This window comes from Callorhinus ursinus, unplaced genomic scaffold (assembly GCF_003265705.2).
Source record: "Callorhinus ursinus isolate GAN/ISIS: 27379988/994484 unplaced genomic scaffold, GSC_fseal_2.0 scaffold30, whole genome shotgun sequence".
NCBI lineage: Eukaryota > Metazoa > Chordata > Mammalia > Carnivora > Otariidae > Callorhinus > Callorhinus ursinus.
This window is the reverse complement of record NW_027397092.1, coordinates 11,191,846-11,211,453: the sequence shown is the minus strand read 5'-3', so window position 1 is coordinate 11,211,453 and position 19,608 is coordinate 11,191,846. Positions and strand designations below refer to the sequence as shown.

General features: G+C 41.6%; 1 protein-coding gene and 1 long non-coding RNA gene across 7 annotated transcripts in view; one reads left to right on the top strand and one right to left on the bottom strand.

The window, feature by feature from the left end:
• Positions 1-19,608, bottom strand: part of GRAMD2B (GRAM domain containing 2B) — a 123,134-nt gene that overhangs the window by 60,500 nt on the left and 43,026 nt on the right. The window contains exon 1 of one of the 6 annotated variants that reach the window (XM_025860889.2): positions 8,504-8,753. The exons of 4 other annotated variants lie outside the window; for them this stretch is intronic. In XM_025860889.2, coding sequence (XP_025716674.1) covers positions 8,504-8,586 — 83 coding nt within the window. In that variant the 5' untranslated portion in view covers positions 8,587-8,753. Of the gene's footprint in view, positions 1-8,503; positions 8,754-19,608 lie in introns of those variants that run through there. One more of the 6 variants, XM_073878600.1, reaches the window with a different exon arrangement.
• LOC141370283 (uncharacterized) overlaps positions 8,835-19,608 on the top strand; it is a 165,577-nt gene continuing 154,803 nt past the window's right edge. The window contains exon 1 of the long non-coding RNA XR_012374189.1: positions 8,835-8,978. This is a non-coding gene — a long non-coding RNA (uncharacterized lncRNA). The remainder of the gene's footprint in view (positions 8,979-19,608) is intronic.

Below are 19,608 nucleotides of genomic sequence, written 5' to 3'. Positions count from 1 at the left end.
ATAAGATGGAAGACATAATTCGAAAAATCTAGAAGATAACAAATATGGGTATAATCATAAACCTGATATATAGGGACTTAAAGAAAACAACAACATTTATACACAGCTCAGTACACAGCTTCCCTTATTATACACCGCTTCCCTTCCATGAGGGAAGAAGAGGCATGTCTGCTCCCCATTGCAGTGCCAGAGACTTCACCAACAGGCTACCAAACAGCATATGGAGAGAAGATGAGAAACATCTGCTAGGAAACAAATGGAAGATCGCACACATTAATGGTAAATTAACATTTTTTTTCCTCTTTTCCATGTAACTCGCTATCCCTCCTGAGTTTTTCTAACTTTCTTCACTCCTCATTCCCTTACTCATTGTCGCCACCTTCACATTTCCACTTCTCCGCTCCATTACTTCTTTTTTAAACCCATCTCATCACTACTGTGACCTCCATCTAGTTGTTCACATGGCAGCCCAGGTATCGCTACCTCATGTCACCAGGGGCCTGTCTAGGGTCCCTCATTTAGGAGGGGAACAGAAGAGATGAGAAAATGAACTGATGACTGGAGGATGGTGCAGTCAGAAATCTGACCCTCCACTTAATGCCATGTTCCTAAGGTCCACTCAAGAAAGTCATGTTCTGATGGATTTATTTATCCTTCAATGCTAAAACCGAGGAGGCCACTTTACTGGTAGATGACTATTTTGCAAAGAAGTTTGAGAAAACAGTGCTTCATGAGAATACCGTCTGCCATTTACTGAGCTCTCCTACGGTATGCTGTCCAAGTAGAGTATGATCACTCGTTATCCTCCCACAGTCTTTCGTTTTACCAAGTCCAACATACTTTCATGCATACTGGGAGGTGGATATTCTAAAACAAATCAAACCAACAGAAAACTTGATTCTGGCCGTAAGTGCCAACAGCAAAAGTACAAAACAAGAACCTCAGCAAGCGGTTACCTTTGAGACAAGGACATGAATACGGGAGACAGAAATAAAGCTCTCATTTTTCATTTTGTACACAGCTTACATTGTTTTCTTTTTCTTTTTTTTATTAGATTATATTTATTTATTTGACAGAGAGAGAGAGAGAGAGACAGCGAGAGAGGGAACACAAGCAGGGGGAGTGGGAGAGGGAGAAGCAGGCTTCCCGCTGAGCAGGGAGCCCGATGCGGGGCTCGATCCCGGGACACTGGGATCATGACCTGAGCCAAAGGAAGAGGCTTAACGACTGAGCCACCCAGGCGCTCCCACTGTTTTATTTTTCTAACCTTATACACATATTGCTTTAAAATACATCAACCCAGATGGGAGAGATTATGGTCCAATTTTTAAATTTCTTCTTTGTATTATTCTGTCATAAAAAAACAGTGATAAAAATTACATGCAAAATTTTAAGAGGTTGTAAAAATATGTACCCAAGTATGACAGCCAGAGTTATCTTTGTTAACACTGTAACATCTGTTCACATCTTCGATAACACTGCAGTTTGGAGGAGTTTTCAGAATTTTAAGTATGAATGTTGCTTAGTCAGCAATCAACAGATATTCATTATGTTACAAAGTATAAGCCACAGATCTACATTTAAAGTGCTTACAATCTTGTTTCCCTGCACTGTGAATGCATTTTCTCTTAAATCTACACCATGGGCCCTCACACATTGCTAGGAGAAACATCAAGTGGTATAGCTGCTTTGGAAAAACTCTGCCAGTTCCTCCAAAAGTTAAACACAGAATTACGATATGACCCAGGAATTCCACTTCTAGGTATATACTCAAGAGAATTAATAGCATATGTCCACAAAAAGGCTTGTATGCAAATATTCATAGCATTATTCATAATAACCAACAAGTGGAGACAAGCTAAATGTTCATGAACAAATGAAGAGACAGACAAAATGTGGTATATCCATATAGTGGAATACTATTCAGCAATAAAAAGGAATGAACTGCTGACAAGCTACTTCACAGACGAACTTCAAAAACCCAATGTTAAGTGAAGGAAGGCAGATACAAGAAACCAGGTATTGGGGCAACTGGGTGGCTCAGTCAGTTGAACATCTGCCTTTGGCTCAGGTCATGATCTCAGGGTCCTGGGGTCAAGCCCTGCGTTGGGCTCCCTGCTCAGTGGGGAGCCTGCTTCTCCCTCTCACTCACACACACTCTCTCTCTCAAATAAATAAATAAATAGATAAATCTTAAAAAAAAAACATATTATATGATTCTATTTATATGAAATGCCCAGAAAAGGCAAATTTGTAGAAATAGAAAGTAGACAAGTGGTTACCTGGGGCTGGGTGGGAATGAGGATTAAATATAAATGGGTGTAAGGAATCTTATGGGGGGGGTGAAAATGTTCTAAAATCAGGTATGCCAATGGCACACCACTCAGTAACGTTACTGAATTGTACACTGGAAATGGGTAAATTTTATGATATGTTCTATATATCTCAATGAACTTGTTAAAAATAATCTGCCTCTTTAGACATCATGTCCCATCCTGAATGGGACAGAGTGACCAATGACAGCATACAAATTAGTCTCCCTTATGGAATGCAGTTTAAGTGGGTTCGGCTTCTCTGCTAGGAGTAAATAATCAAATTTAAGTTCAGATAAAAACACCCGCTTTCCTTTAAGGAGAAAGAACAGTCATTAAAGTGACTGTGGAGGAGTCTCTCTTGAGGCCCTCTGCTTTACACCATTTGAAAATGTGTGAAATGCCTAGAGCTGAGCATTTAAAGAATTAGAAAGACGGTGAGGGAGAGTTCTACTGGAGTGTAGCAAATGAAAAACAATCAGCAGTTTAAATATGAGGAGCCATGAGATAAAACTCAGTGCCAGGAAGCAGGATGTGAAAATTAATGGCTCATAGGTAACAGTCCTGGACCACAGATGGGATAACACCAAAGCAGTAAGCAATATTTAAATAAGCTGGTAGGTCACTAAACAGTTACAACAGGAGATCCTCTTGGCATAAACTAAAAACCAAGGTGCCATGTTGGTTTCATGGAAATGCTTGGGTACCGTCCCGAGTGTCCTCAAGGTCTAGCTGATGTAACAGAGGCTCACTGACTACAACAAGGGGGGCATGTGACTGTCAGAGTCAGGCCTGTTGAATTTTGACTAATTTAATTACATTTTATGTCAGCCTCCCTCCCTCACCCCCCACTCCACAGCAAGTCCCAGACCTTCAACAGCAAAGGTGAACAGAGCTACCATTATTGAGAGCTCACGATGTCAGGCACTAGGTGAAGTGAATTTCTACATTTCTCATTTAAACATGAAAGCAAACATCTATGAAACAGCTGACTTAAGTATTTCCCTTTACAGATGATGAAAGGGAGACTTAGCGGTGTTAAGTAACTGGCCAGGGTCACACTTCAGGAGACAGGAAAGTTAGATTTCAAATCCTTGTTTCCTAGAGTCTTTTTTTTTTTTTTTTGGCATCAGTTTTTCATTTTTTTTTTTAAATTGTGATACATGTGTGGGCTGCACTAGGATTTTTTTAAAAAATCATTGCTCTATTTTCTTATTGTAAAGTAGGCCCGAGCCTGCATTCTCAACATCTTTATGAACTACCTTAAATCAGCAATTTCCTAGGATAGTACCCTCTAGCTAGAGGACTGATTTGATTCATTAAATTCCTTTCCAAAAACATTTTAGACAAGCACACTATTTAATTTTTCTCCATCTTTTCAAACTCCTCCAATTGTTTAATAAAATTTTAATAGTTTCTAATGTTACAATTTTTTCTTCCTATTCCAAAGTTTCTATTAAAAAGTACATCAGATAACCTGTCAGAACTGGTGACCTGGAAATTAGAATTTTAGAAAAATGTGGACACACCCACACATACACACATGGAAAGATAGATAATATGTAGGTAATATACAATATGGAGATTTTCTTTCTAAATGAGCACTTTGGAAGTTTGGAATTAAGCAAGCACTAAGAAATCAAGCTATCCTCAAACATTATTTGTCTTTGCTCCTCTTGTTTCCAATGCAAGACCAATTCTTAACTTCAACCCTTATTCTGTTTGCATGATAAATGCTTTCACGTTCACTTAGTTTTATTTGCATTCACTAATGTCAAACATGTCCCTAAAATCATTATTTCTTCTTGCTAATACAAGAGAGTTTCCTTTTAAGGTAAATGTTTATGTTGTCTACATCCATCCTTTCTCCATATATATCGAGTTGAATAAATGTCTAGAATTCTTACATCTCAAATTATTAAAGTATGTTAAAAATTAAAATTGCATTATAAATATGTTACATGTGATAGAATTCATTATTTGAAATATGAATCAAGATAACTTTTGTCCAGAAATATATCAGTCGTTTTACATACTTTTTGCAATTCACTGAAAATAATAATAAATCAGATCTACAAGAGAGTTTATGAAATAAAAGTGTATCTCAGAAAATGTGTGTCAAAAAAGTTAGGGTTTGGGGCGCCTGGGTGGCTCAGTCGGTTGGGCGACTGCCTTCGGCTCAGGTCATGATCCCGGGGTCCCGGGATTGAGTCCCGCATCGGGCTCCCTGCTCGGCGGGGGGTCTGCTTCTCCCTCGGACCCTCCCCCCTCTCATGTGCCCTCTCTCTCTCTCTCTCATTCTCTCTCTCAAATAAATAAAACCTAAAAAAAATAAATAAATAAATAAAAAGTTAGGGTTTGTTAGAAATGTCTATATATGGGGAACATAACATTCAGAATGAAAAAAGTACTGAAAGGGAAAAACTAGGATCTCAAAAGGAAATATACAGCTAGATTAACAATTTTTGGTAAGGAAGGGAGTTATTTTTTTAAATCAAATATGCATTTTGGTGATGAGTAAATGGGCAGCCTCACCTCACCGCTAACATAAAGATGAATAAGTCAGAATTCTCGGGCAAGTCAATGTACCTAAAAATTCTAAATGCTACTGATAGAAAATTTAAGAAATTCTAAAAGAGTAAGATTTCCCCGGAGACAGTCAAGCGGAGTGTCAGCTATAAGTATATTTGATACCTTAATTAGTGGGCTGGGGTCTCAGCCTCTCTTGCTCACCAACAGATGGTTATCGGAAGCGATTATTTGTTGGGCCCTCTGAGAAATTCAGTAAGAAAAAATGTGATCAGAGTCTGCAATCAATTTAAGGTTAACTAATATACTCTGGATTAGTGTGTGAGTTAATATCTGTTAACAACTTAAAACAGTACTTTGTACATAATAAATGTTCAGTAAACATGACTGTTAATTAACAGCAATGATAGTGGCAGCTAAATTCTCTGGGATCGATCACATACATGCAAGGTAAGCCCAGATAAGGAAGAGCTAAGTATGGCCAGTGACAAGGAAAGACTTTAAAGGAAGCTAATTTTGAGTTGATTTGTAGAAGTATACTGAGATAAAGAAGAGAGGGAATTGCTTGAGCAAAGGTACAGAGGTGAGAAGGAGAGAATGAAGGGAACCTTACTCAGAAGTACATTTGGCATACCTGTTCCTTATTCTTCTGCATCCTAACCTCCTTAGTAGAGGGCCGCTAGTGCAATTGTTTAGCTATAAAAGATGTGCATGCTAATATTAGGATTGAGGTTGAAATGGTTTAAGTGTGCTCAGATCATGAAAGGTCTGACCTTCTTGGCAGAGGAGAGGAGGTCGGGAGGACCATCATAGATTGTGGAGTACAGAAGTAGGGATAAAGTATTCAGGTTCAGGCTCTGAAGCAAGCAGTCCCGGCCTTGAATTTGAGCTGTCCTCTATTCACTGGGTCTCTGCCTAGTTCCTTAACTTCTCAGACCTTCCATGTTCTTATTTGTAAAATGGAGATGACAGTATCTGCCTAATCCTGTACGAAAATGAACGTTAAGTGTTGAGCACACTGCCTTTCAGTAAAGCGAGGATTCTCAGTAAAAGCCAGCTATGATTAATTACGAGTCTGCGTTCTAGGTGATGAGGGCTGTGTAGGAAGAGCAAGACATTCTAACACTTGAGAAGAAAATGTCCCTAGGGACCCTTGGACTCCCAACGACTCTGAGCTTAGTGATAATTAAAGTTACAAAGTTCAAAACAAAGAAGTTAGACTGGGTTTCTAAGCATCAAAATTGTGCTCCTCAAATGATTTTGAACATGCAATTATCACAAAACATATAACACTGATAATGTATCTACCTCCCTCTTAAAATCAGTCCTACTCTGTTACCATAGCAAGAGTTCAAAAGCTCAGGAAGTAGAGAGTGTCTAAAGTCTTCGACTGACTCAGAAGTGACTTGAGCAGGCCAGCAAATTACCACTTTGTAACAAACAAAACAAAACAAACAAAATCTCCATAAACCAAGAAAAATTTACTAAAGATTGCCAAATGGGCAAACATCCTAACTGTGGAGAGGATTCAGTTACAGGCCAAACCTTTTATAGTGGTATCTTGTTTAATGGGTTTAATATGGCCACGGACACCAATGTCCTCCGACCCGCAGTAATAGATATATATGGATACAGATCTATTTATCCATATATGTACGTCTCTCCTCAACACGGCTCTTGGGTTCCAGAATGGCAGATACCACATCACCTTCATTCTGTATTCCCCACCATTATGGAGCCCATAGTAGGTATCCCAATATTTGTTGAACTAAAATGAATTTGTCAAACTAGGTGTTCCGAACGAAGGTCTGGCTCTTTGGGGTCTTCCGCTTTAATATGGTTATGATTATCTCCTATAAAATTATTTTGCCAATGTCTGAAGAGTTTTAAGTTACGAGAATTCATCTAAACAGATAACAGACTTTCTCCATCTACTAAAACGTGATCTCCTTAACTGAGCAGACTATTGGGAATGTGAAGATGTAAACACTTAGGAGCTGTTGGGTGTACTTGAATCATTCTGCTTTGTGTAACTGGAACTTAACACTGCCTGGGGCTGACTTCTGGACTAGGGCTTCACAGTCCTGGGCTCCAGCCTTGTTTGTGCCCCTTAACACTCCTGTCACCTCAAATGTCTATCAAGGCTGCTTAAGAATGCCACAATGCCTCTTTTTAAGAGAAGCTTATAAAAGAATGTGCAAAGGAGATAGATGTCCTTTGTTAGTTTACCTTCTTCTTGGGCTTGAATGATTAGAATAGAGTTGGGATTTTATTTTGGGCTAAGAAAACAAAAACATTTTGTGAGGGTTATACCTACGGGATTTTTTCCCCTCAATCATGTGTTATCTATCATTGAAGAGGAAAGAGTATCAGCTTAAGTTGACAAAGCTTGAGGGGCAGAAGAAAGGGTAGCCAAGGAAAGCAGACACTGGAAGAGAATATGACCAAAGGCTCTGAAATAATAAATCAAAGCAGCTAATAAAAGCTATTCTTCTTCCAAAACTTCAGCCCAAACTCTGATACACAGATGGAAGATGCTTTTATAAACACCAGACTTTAAGTGGAACCAGGCTGTGTCACAAAAAATGAGTACATGTTGAAATGAAGCAGATAGAATTTTAACTATTTTTTAGGTACCCCCAACAGGCTGGTAAAAACAACAACAACAAAAAATTGGGCTTATTTATTCATCTTAACAATTTATATATTTATCTTAGTACCACTTAAAGTTACAGTATATAGAAAAAAAGCAAATGCTGAAAGATTCTTTTCCTGTTTCAAACAAGAACGTCTGGGAATAACAATCATGGAAATACTACTTTGGGATTAAAAAGAAAGTAGTACGGGGAAGATAAATAAGTTTTATTACAGGAAGCTAATCCTTGTGATCCAAATATTTCAGTTTTCAGTTTCTGAAACCAGAAGAGTTTATAGGCCCAACAATACGCAAATCCTATTATGAACATGAATCTTTTAAGAGGACAGTCACAACCCAATATTTGAAGTGTTTTATATTATTATATATTCATTGTGCTCCCCCACCCCACTCCTACACCCTCTCTCTCTCAAAAAAAAAAAAAAAAAGTGCTTAACAAGTTTGTATCAAGTTCCCAAGCAAAGTCAGTCTTTAAGGGGAAAGATAAAGCGTATTTCATGTTTTCCACCACTTTTCCCCCTCTCTTGAGGGGAAACAGTGAAGGGGATGGGAGAAAGACACCCTGAAGCTCTGAATCAAATGACAAAACACACATCACCGGTCAGGTAACGACCAGATGCCATCTAGGAGACAACTTCATCTTCACACACGTCACGAAGAAGTAGGGCAACAGAAATAAACCTTAGCGCTGTTTCCTGACCTGCCTCAGAGATCTGACCGCCTGCCCCAGACCTCCCTTGGGAATGATAAAGCTCCAATCCTTCACATCCCCACCGGACTGCAAGCTGCAGTACATTCCTAAAAGGCTGCCGTGCCTTTTCCTCCGACACAGCATCGGAGAGAGAGGGGGGGAAAAAAAAAAAAAGCGACCGGGCGCCCCCGAAAGAATTCCAGCCACAGGGCCGTCTGTCCACGCTCAAGTTCCACTCCAAGGCGGTCCCTGGCAGAGGCGTTTGGGCTGCGCGCTCTCCGCCACCGGGGCTAGGTCCCCGCGGAGAATACTTACTGGGCTGCGCCAACTTTGCTCTCTCTCTTCGCGAGCACTTTGGCAGGCTTTGTGTCTTCCACATCTTGCTGGAGTTCGGTCATCGGGGCCGCGTGCGGAGGGCACCTTCAGGCGTCCCCCGCTCCCAGCGGCTGCCAGCGCCCGGCGCGCAGGCCCTGCGAACCGCGCCTTCCCCGCGCCCTCCCCGCGCGCGCTCAGGCGCTCGGCGCATCCAGGCCGGCCCGGCGCGGCGCGGCGCGGCCCGGCGGGGCAGCCAACCTGGACACGTCCGGCCCGCGGCGATTGGTCGGCGCCGGCGTGCGAGCCAGGGAGGGAAGGGGCGGGCCGAAGCCAAGTGACGGGCTCCTGCCCCAACCCGGGAGGCCCCGGCCGCGTGCGAGGAAACCTGTTGAACTAGTCTGGCTCGGGGAAGGAAGCTAATTGGCCACGCAGGTGAAACAGTGGCCTAACTAGGCTCCGTAGATTTAGCCTCCTGGTAAGTGGGGCCGTTTGCCCTCCCCGACTGTAACCGGGGGCCGGGGGGGGGGGGTGTTTGAGAAACGGGTTGGCCTGGCTGTAGCGCCAGGAAATGGTTACGACTGAGCGAGGCGCTCTCACACTGATGCGCTGTGTGGGCTGGCCTGGGGCCCGGCCTAAATGATTCAAACAGGATGTTGCCTCACTGGGGACTGCTCCATCGGGGCTTCAACAATAGGTCGGTTCAGTGACAAAGGTAGTGAGACGTGGTTGTCCCTAGTGGTTGTCTGGTTAACCCTTCCCCGGGCGGGGGCGGGGTGGGGCTGGGGAGGCATTCATCACAACCTCCTTAGCCGCTCAGCACGGACTGCGCCCTCGCCCAGTGAAGTGAATGCCTCTTCTTCCATCTGTTTGGTGAGGTTTGGACATGGCGAGTCCGTCTGAAGTTTTGCATTTCAAACATCATTTATCTCACAGATTTTTGAGAGCTCCCACCTTCCAGGTATCATTCTAAGCATGCCCTTATTATACCAAGTAATGTATGTGTTGGTGGTTTTCTACTTCTCTACAGAGTAGTTGAGAATAAGAGTAATGTAAAAGCTACTTGTTGGAAGCCCGCATTTACTTTAAAACAATAAGAAGTGGCAACAGTAGCTCATGACATGGCTGGGGGAAAAAAAGTCACTAACTCTGTGCTCTGTCTGGGGCTGCAGAACAATGACAAGTGGCAACAGTAGCTCATGACATGGCTGGGGGAAAAAATCACTAACTTTGTGCTCTGTCTGGGGCTGCGAGTCCTTCGTTTTTCTTTTAAAATTGATTTTAGATTTCAGAATAAGTACAAAGACTAAAGAACCATAGTGTTTACGTGTATGTATGTATATGTGTGTATGTGTGGTGTGTGTAAAAGAAAACACGTACCCTTTCAGATAATTGCAAACATTTTGGAGATCAATTCCCATCCAAAGCTTTCTTTTTTCCCTCTGCATTTAGTAGCTATATGATTAGGCTGAGAGAACAAAAGCATCTTTTTGTAGCCTGCCTGCTCCAAAATTGATTCTCTTGACACTTGAAAAATAAAAGTAAAAGAAAAATGTTTGTGTAAATTCCATGAGAGTTGGCCTGGTAGGTTGTGCGTGCTCTCTTTCTCTCTCTCTCTCTCCCCCCTATTTTTTTTAAAGATTTGTTTATTGACACACATGCACCCCAATGTGTATAGCAGCAATGTCCACAATAGCCAAACTATGGAAAGAGCCCAGATGTCCATCTACAGATGAATGGATAAAGAAGAGGGAGTGTGTGTGTGTGTGTGTATATGTGTATATATGGGAATATTACTCAGCCATCAAAAAGAATGAAATCTTGCCATTTGCAATGACATGGATGGAACAAGAGGGTATTAGGTTAAGCAAAATAAGTCAGTCAGAGAAGGACAAATATAGGATTTCACTCATGTGGAATTTAAGAAACAAAACATGAACATAGGGGAAGGGAAGGAAAAATAAAATAAGACGAAATCAGAGAGGGAGACAAACCATAAGAGACCCTTAACTGTAGAAAACAAACTGAGGGTTGCTGGAGAGGAGGTGGGTGGGGGGATGGGGTAACTGGGGGATGGGCATCAGGGAGGGCACTCGATGTAATGAGCACTGGGTGTTATATGCAACTGATGAATTACTAAACTACCTCTGAAACTAATAATACACTATAGGTTAATTGATTTTAAATTAAAAGAAAGAAGATGTTAGTTGAAAAAAGGATTTGTTTATTTATTTTAGCGGGGGGGGAGAGAGAGAGAGAGAGGTTAAGAGTGGGAGGGGCAGAGGGAAAGGGGTAAAGAATCTCAAGCAGACTCCTGGCTCACCATGGAGCTGGAGGCAGGGCTGAATCTCACTATCCTGAGATCACTACCTGAGGGGAAACCAAGAGTCAGAAAGTCAACAGACTGGGGCGCCTGGGTGGCTCAGTTGGTTAAGCGACTGCCTTCGGCTCAGGTCATGATCCTGGAGTCCCGGGATCGAGTCCCGCATTGGGCTCCCTGCTCGGCGGGGAGTCTGCCTCTCCCTCTGACCCTCTTCCCTCTCGTGCTCTCTATCTCTCATTCTCTCTCTCTCTCAAATAAATAAATAAAATCTTTAAGAAAAAAAAGAAAAAAAAAAGAAAGTCAACAGACTGTGCCATCCAGGTGGCCTCCCCCTATTTTTGGGGGGGGGAGCTCCTGACCAATGACCCCTGTGGAAGCCCGGCTGGGTGTGGTGGGGAAGGCTCTGGGTGACCTGAAGGTTGAAAGCTGTCTCTTAGGTGTCCACAGCTGGCTTTTCCTGGGAACATTACACCTTCAGCCTCCAGGTCCCTTTTCTAGCTACCCCTCCTACTCTGGGATAGGTGTGGGCCTAAAATGTAGGTGAGGTTATCATCCTCCTAACTTCTGGGTAGTGACTCTTTCCCTAAACCTCACGTGTCTGGTACAGCTCAAGGAGAGCTCAGTTTTTGCCCCAAGTATTTTTTTTTTTATTGCAGTAAAATATACATAACATAATATTTATCATTTTAGCCTTTGTTAAGTGTACAGTTAATGCCACTGTACAATTCAGTGGCATTAAATATAATCACAATATGTGTAACAATTACCACTGTCTATGCCCCAAACATCTTATCATACCCAATATCAACTCTATACCCATTCAACAGTAACCCCTCCTCCCCTCTTCCCTGTCTGTGGTAACCTCTATTCTCCTTTCTGTGTCTATGAATTTGTCTGTTCTGGATACTTCATGTAAGTGCAGTCATATAATATTTTTCCTGCTGTGTTTGACTCGTAATCGCTATATATAATGTTTTCAAGGTCCATCCAAACTGTAGCATATCTCTGTACTTCATTCTTTTTAATGGCTGGATAATATTCCATTGTATGTATATTCCCCATTTGTTGATCCGTTCACCTGCTGATGAACACTTGGGCTGAGTTTACTGCCTTGTGGTTCTTGTGAATAACGCTGCTGTGAACATTGATGTACAGATACCTGTTTGAGTCCCTGCTTTGAATTCTTTTGGGTAAATACCTAGGAGTGGAATTGCTGGTCAGATGGTAGTTACATGTTTAACCTTTTGAGAAACCTCAGTCAGGCCCCTTTGGATGCATGAATAAGGGCAAGTGTTCAAAACTTCCTCAGCATGGGCGTACAGCTCAATTAATGAGCATGTGAGTACCCTAGAACTTATTCTGTAGTGTGTGGGATGAGGACTTACAATAATGTGGTCTTAAGTGAGAAAGGAGAGGAGGGGGATGGGTGTAGGGGCAGGTGGAAAAAATAGCACATAGTCCTTTCCTAGAGTGGGGAGGAATTAGAAAGGAGCAAGTAGGGAGTGACTGGGTGGCTCAGTTCGTTAAGCATCTGCCTTCAGCTGAGGTCATGATCCCAGGGTTCTGGGATCTGAGTCCCACATTGGGCTGCTTGCTCAGAGGGGAGTCTGCTTCTCCCTCTGCCTGCCACTCCCCTGCTTGTGCTCTCCCTCTCTGTCAAATAAATAAAATTTTAAAAAAAAGGAGCAAGTAAACTGCATTATTTTACTTAGTAACATTTGCCTGTGTTTAAATTGTCAAACAGCTTCCTAATTTGATTATTCATAGGGTTATTATACAATAAAATGGAATGCAGTATTTAAAAGGCAGTATCGGCAAACATTAGGGGAGGAGTTCTAGCTGTTACTTTTTCCAGTTACCGAACCAGGTCCCATAGAAAATGCCTAATCCATCACTTTTCAGGAGGTAGGAGATTTCTACCTAACAGCTTGGAATATCGATCAAAATTGGTCTCTTTTTCACGTTGATCAGATAAACTGTACATCTGTCCATAGTCTCAGAGGCAGAGTTCAAATATGAGCTTGGAGATTTGAGTGAAGATAATGGTGCAATGTATGGGTCAAGTAACTACCTAATTGATAACACATGGCAGGCTATGTACTTATTAGCCAATATAGATACACATCAAGTGTCATCACATACCTGGGATTTTGTGCCTGTTGTCTGGTGACATGTTTAAGAAGGTGGTTGATGCTCTTATCAAGGTATAACCTGTAATAATTTATGCATAATATTCGATGTATCAGTGTCCTAAGTCAAAGAATTTCATGAGCACTCATCAGACCATTCCTGTTTTCAATTTAAGTTCAATATCCAAAGGAGAAAATGGAAAAACACAGAGTTCAGAAGCGAGCCATACAGTGACACTGAAGAATTTGATTTTCAGACTTCTAAACAGAGTTTTAAGAATGAAAGTTGAGAAGCATTATGTGAAGGGGACCTTTACTGAGATGAAGGGCAATTTTCTGATGAGTACAGCCATTAAACATTGTAATGGGAATCTATAGTAGGGCATGGAATCTCCTACTCTCTAGGTTTTTGAAAATAATATAAAGAAAAACTATATAGAATGGTTGTAAATCAGTATTTCCCAAGTCAGGTTATACTGCAGATGGGGAAATTTGAACTATTCTCTTCCTCTCTAGGGATGAAGCACCAACCAAGCTTAGCACCCATGTTTGGAGAAATGGACAAGGTGGTAAGGGCTTACTGGTCTAGGATAGGTAGTGGTTGGCACACATTAGTGTAAATCTGGTTCTGTGAGAAAGAGGAAGCAATAAAAAACTCTTCCAGTCCAATATTATTTAAAAATTAAAATACACGATGCCCCGGGGCGCCTGGGTGGCTCAGTTGGTTAAGCAACTGCCTTCGGCTCAGGTCATGATCCTGGAGTCCCGGGATCGAGTCCCACATCGGGCTCCCTGCTCAGGAGGGAGTCTGCTTCTCCCTCTGACCTTCCCCCCTGTCATGCTTTCTCTCATTCTCTCTCTCAAATAAATAAATAAAATCTTAAAAAAAAAAGATAAAAATAAAATACGCGATGCCCCATAAGTAAGACATTAAAATCAATCCCGAAGTTTTAAAGTAGATGTCTATTTTCTGCATGGTTAATGTCACAGATCATATGTGATGTAAGGAGGCCTCTGAGAGCATCCAGTATTGTGCTTTCCACACCAGGTCCTGGGGGAGTCAGGGTGCTTTGAACTAGAGAGAGAAGGAGCTGGTGTTCGAATGTAGATATTCTGACGCCAGCCTCCCTCTTTCCACCGCTCAGACACACGGCCTCTCTTGCCTCTGCTAGACCACTTCCACTTCATCTCTCTCATGTATTTGTGTTCTGTATTGGGTTCTCTTTCAGGGAGGGGGAGAGGGTTGCCTGCCACACACTAAACAAAATCGAAAAATAAAATCTACCGTAATTTTTCAGAGAAAAGCCTGAGCTTCAGAGGGTGTAGGGGCTTGGCCAAGATGACAGCGATCCCCTGAGGATGAAGATTCAGCTTTCCTGACTTCAACTGGGTGGTTGTTGGCGTGTAGGAGAGTGGACAGGACAAAAGGAAAGTTCATGAATCACAGAGACGCATGCCTTACTGGAGAGCGTGTGTGAGGGAAAACCCAAGGACCCTGACACATCTATAATGTCCGTCGGCAAGGAAATGTTCGAATCTAGAGCTATCTTTGGTGGCTGCACTTTGTAGTTATCTATTGCTACATAACTAACTACTTCAAAGCTTGTGGCCTAAAACAATAATTTATTATTTCCGCTCATGGTATGGTGGGCTGACAGGGTTCTCAGCTGGATGGTCTTCACTAGGGGTCTCTCGTGCAGTCGCTGTCAGATGGTGCCCAGGGTTGGAGCACCATCTGAAGACTCAGTTGGGAGCTACAGGGGCACTCCCGTGTCTGGTGCATTAGCTGGGATGGCCGGAGCAGGTGGGGACTAGCTGAGCATTTTGTCCCCCTCCATGGCCCACCACATGGCTAGCCTGGGCTTCCATATGACATGGCCATCTCAGTATACTTAGACTTCTTACTTGGTGCCTGGCTTCCTCCAGAGCACGTGTTCTGTAATGCTAAGGGGGAATCTGCAAGGCTTCTTATGTGATAACCTTGGACGTCAGGTGGCTTCACTTCTGCTGCTTTCTCATGGTCAAGGGTGAGCCACAGGGCCAGCCCACGTTCAAGGTGTGAATAGCAGGAGTACAGTTCACTGGGGACCGTCTCTGAAGACTGGCTACCATAGTGCAGATAATAATAGATAAGGCCCTCTGACTTTAGATACTTGGTCAATGTGGATGTGAATAAATGAGCATTTCTAACAGCACTGTTCTAAACGCATGTGATATACAAGTTAACAATACAGGTAAAACCATGGTGTTCGTGGGTCTTGCATTCTAGTGGAGGAACTGAAAATGAGAAAAGTAAGCACATAAAGAACACAGTTTCAACAGATGGGAGATATAAACAAAATAAAAGAGAAAACGGTGGAGAGTGAGGGAGGCCTATTTTACATAGGAGGCCAGGGGAAGCCTCTTTGAGAGGTGATGTGTCAGAGTTGAAGGAGGGGAAGGAGGGAGCGTGTGAAGTCTGGGTGCAAACCTTGGTGGCCAGTGGGGAGAGCATGGGTAAAGGTGTTGAGGCAGCTCTGAGCTTGGCACATTCTAGGGAGGACAGCAAGAAGTCTCCTGTTCTCTACTGTGCCTGGAGTAAAAGGAGGGAAGAGGAGGTTGGCAGGAGATAGTCTTACAGAGATAGTATCTTCTCTGTCCATTTGTTATCTGTCCACTCCCATAAGATTGGAATTTTCTCCAAAACAAGGGACTTGTGTGTTGTGTCTGCCATTCTATACACAATGCCTGGTTCTTATTAGATGCTCAATAAAATGTGTTGAATGAATGAAGGAATCATTGGGTGGTTGTTTCCAACCAGTGTTGCTCAACTATGATCTTTTGGAACTCTAGGTGACCTGAGATGTTCTAATGTTCTAATGTTGAGTAGTAGTAATCCTTCCTTCCTTTCTTCTTTTTCTTCTTCTTTTTTTTTTTTTTGCAATTTGCAGGGAAAAAAAGAGAATGAATGAAAAAAAGAAATTTAACTCAAATTCCTCTCACCTCAGACCTCCAACTAAAAAAAAGAAAGTAGCTCATGCTACTTATCACTTGTCTGCTAGTTGACTGCAAGTGTTTCAAACAGGTCAGAGAGGTCCCATGACTCCCAGATGGTCTGGCTCCAAAATAAGTCCAAGAATCACTGTTTATAATCCACAAGCAGTGATTTAAAGTTAGGGAATCTTTCATGTTTTCTTAGAGAAACATCCATACAATAACTTCCTTTCCTTGTTTTGGGAACTAATGATCACGCCATGCTTATGAAGGCTGGCCCTTCTCTTCCCTTGCGTCTAGGTTTTGCGTGCTCTCTTTTCCTCCCTGGGAAATGTTCTGATGATGCAGTCTGCACTGTGCAATTAATACACAGTTTGGAAGCAGTTAATACTTAATTATTCAAGGAGTTTCTGCAGGTTACGTTTTTTTCTTTGTATCACCTACTGTGTACTTTCTATTGGTTTTTTTTTGGATTTTCATTCCTTTTTACATACTTTCTTGTTATTATTCCTTTCTGACCATTCCTATTAGCATTTTGTTATCTTTTCTTCCAATTTGTTTTCTAGTAGTATTCCTTTTTAAGAATTATTTAACAAAAAAGAGAGCAAAAGGGGAACAGGGGAGGAGTGAATGCTGAAAACACCTCAAGCAAGTAAGAAAGTTTTTCTTTTTCCCTCAAGTAACCACAGCTTTACTTTGCTTTTGTTTGAATTTTATAAATAGACCCTTCATTTGAGGTAGATTTTGCAGTCTGTCTGTCCATTCCTTCCTTGCCTCCTGCCTTCCTGCCTTCCTTCCTGCCTTCCTGCCTTCTTTACTTCCAACCAATATTTTTTTGGTGCCTTTGATGTGCCAAGCTATATTTTGCGTGATGGAGATGTAAAAATAAATAAGCACCTACGTGCTGTGAGTTCATAGTCCACTGGGAAAGAGTTCAGTAAATGGTTATTTACAAAATGTACATACACAGAACTTGAGTCAAAACCTATCACAATTGTATATCACAACCAGACACGTGGACCAGACACTTGGGTATCAGATGGTGGGAAGGGGCAGGGGATGGCTATGGGATACTTCACATTCTTCTGTTTTGGGTCACACACAAGTCATACCCACTCCCTTCCTAGCCCCCTTACATATCCGCACAACTTGTTGAAAAGGCTCTAGGCTGGAAGTCAGAACTGGGCTCTGGTCCAGGTACTGTGCTTTGTGCTGGAATGTACATCTATTAATGGAACACAGCACTGAGTAAGAGAATGCTGGCCTCAAGGAAAGGGCTGTATACGTCATGGTTACAGCTGTATCACTTTCTGTCTTATAGAGACTAAAAGAGGGAAGGGGAAAGAAAGTGTTTACACAGAAATGTTGGAAGTACCTATTGCGAAATGATAGTTTTAAATAAATTTCATGAGGCAAGAGTAACTATTCAGATCTATTCACTGGGGAAACCTAAGTGCATTTACCTCCTTCCTGTAGGGCTTTCTGCTTCTTTATACAGGCTTCTACCTTTAAAAGCCTACCAGATGAAAACAGAATGTTTCCCTGTGTGTTATGATCCCAGGCTGATTCAAATCAGAATTTATTTTCTGTTTTTAGTAGTAGTCCAAGAAACAAAAGTTCAACTTTTCTTTTTATCAAAAAGATAAATAATAAGCTCGTTAGCAAAACACACATTAGAGGGAGATTCAGACATTGGAAATGCTTGGTCCTATAGAATCCCAAGCCTCCAGATTTCGTAAAAAAGTATAAATCAGGAGTAGGTACTACAAAGAAACAGGAGGTGAGAGCTGGTGGCTGTGGTCTTGATTCCTGGTTTCTCTGTTGCACTGTTCATGCGGTCCTACAGTATTTGTTCTTCTGCCCTTTCTGAGTCTGAGGGATTGTCCATGGTGTTCTTTCAGTAAACAACCCCCCTGTGGGAGCGCCTTCAGGGACTTTGTCCTGCGGCAAGAGAGTCCCGGCAGGGGAGGGGCAGGGATGAAGTGAGGTCAAGTGATTGAGATTCGGACTGATCTAAGAGTCCTAATACACACTTGACCACCTTCGACACCTGGCTTACCTTCTGTAAAACTCCATTTCCTCATCTGGGAGGAGAAATAGGAATAGCAGTAGTATCTATGTTATAGGATCGCTGGGGAATTTAGAAAGCTAATGTGTGTAAAAGAATTAGTAAAGCATGCCAGGTACCTAGTAAACACTCAATTCATTTAAACTATTGATTATCATCATCATGTTATTCTTGACCAGAATAATATTTTAACAAATGGAGGCTACTACCCTCCCTTAGATCATCAGCCCTCATTATTTAATGATAACCCACAGTGTGTGGAGTATTATGTCATGTGTGAGAAGGCATTACTAAAGCAGTAGAAGGTGTAACATCTATTCTCTTCTGAGTCCTCAACCCTCTTCAAGCTGATATCCTTGTATCAGAAGCTAAGGCTCCATCCTTGGATCAGTGACATTGATATGTTTAACTTGCTAGATCTCATCTTTAATCCCTCATGTGTCCTAGGTTTTTTCCTCTCTCAAATGTCTTTGCCACCATAAAAGCCTTAGTTTAATAGTAAAGAAGTCATTGGAATTAAGAGGTAATCAATATGAACTCTGAGGCTTGTGAAGGCTTATGATAGCTAGGGTGATTGTACGTTCTCATTTGCTTGAGAGAGTCCTGGTTTAGTCACACTATTATGGCTTATTTACAGTAGGGTCCCCTTTTAAAGGTGTCCCTGTTTGGAAAACTTATTGACAGTCAATCTATAGTTTGACCAAACTAAAATACTGTATTAGCTCAGGTGTTTAGATTAAGCATTAACCAAACTCTTGGATCTGATTGCCTTGCTGTCCAGTAGACTACCCTCTGTCACTCATTGTATTCCCAACTTTTACTAGTTGACCTGAAAGTTACCAGAAAAAATGTGTTGGAAAAAAATATTTTCAGACCACAAAGCTATGAAACTTGAAGTCAAATACAAGAAAAAATTTGGAAAGACCACAAATACATGGAGGTTAAAGAACATCCTACTAAATAATGAATTGGTTAACCAGGATATTAAAGAAGAAATAAAAAAGTAAATGGGAGCAAATGAAAATGAAAACATGACGGTCCAAAACCTTTAGGATGCAGCAAAGGTGGTCCTAAGACGGAAGCATATAGCAATACAGGTCTGCCTCAAGGAGTAAGAAAAGTCTCAAATACACTGCCTAACCTTACACCTAAGGGAGCTAGAAAAGGAAAAGCAAATAAAGCCTAAGGCCAGCAAAAGAAGGGAAATAATAAAGATTAGAGCCTAAATAAACGATATAGAAAAAAAATCATTAGAATGGATCAATGAAACTAAGAGCTGGTTCTTTGAAAGAATTAATAAAATTTATAAACTCCTAGCCAGACTTATCAAAAAGAAAAGAGAAACACCCAACTAAATAAAATCATGAATGAAGGAGGAGAGATCACAACCAATACCACAGAAATAGATACAATTATAAGAGAATACTATGAAGAATTGTATGTCAGCAAACTGTGCAATCTGGAAGAAATGGACAAATTCCTAGGAACCTACAAACTACCAAAGCTGAAACAGGACGAAATAGAAAATTTGAACAGACCCATAACCAGCAAAGAAATTGAATCAGTAATTAAAAATCTCCCAACAGGGGCACCTGGGTGGCTCAGTTGGTTAAGC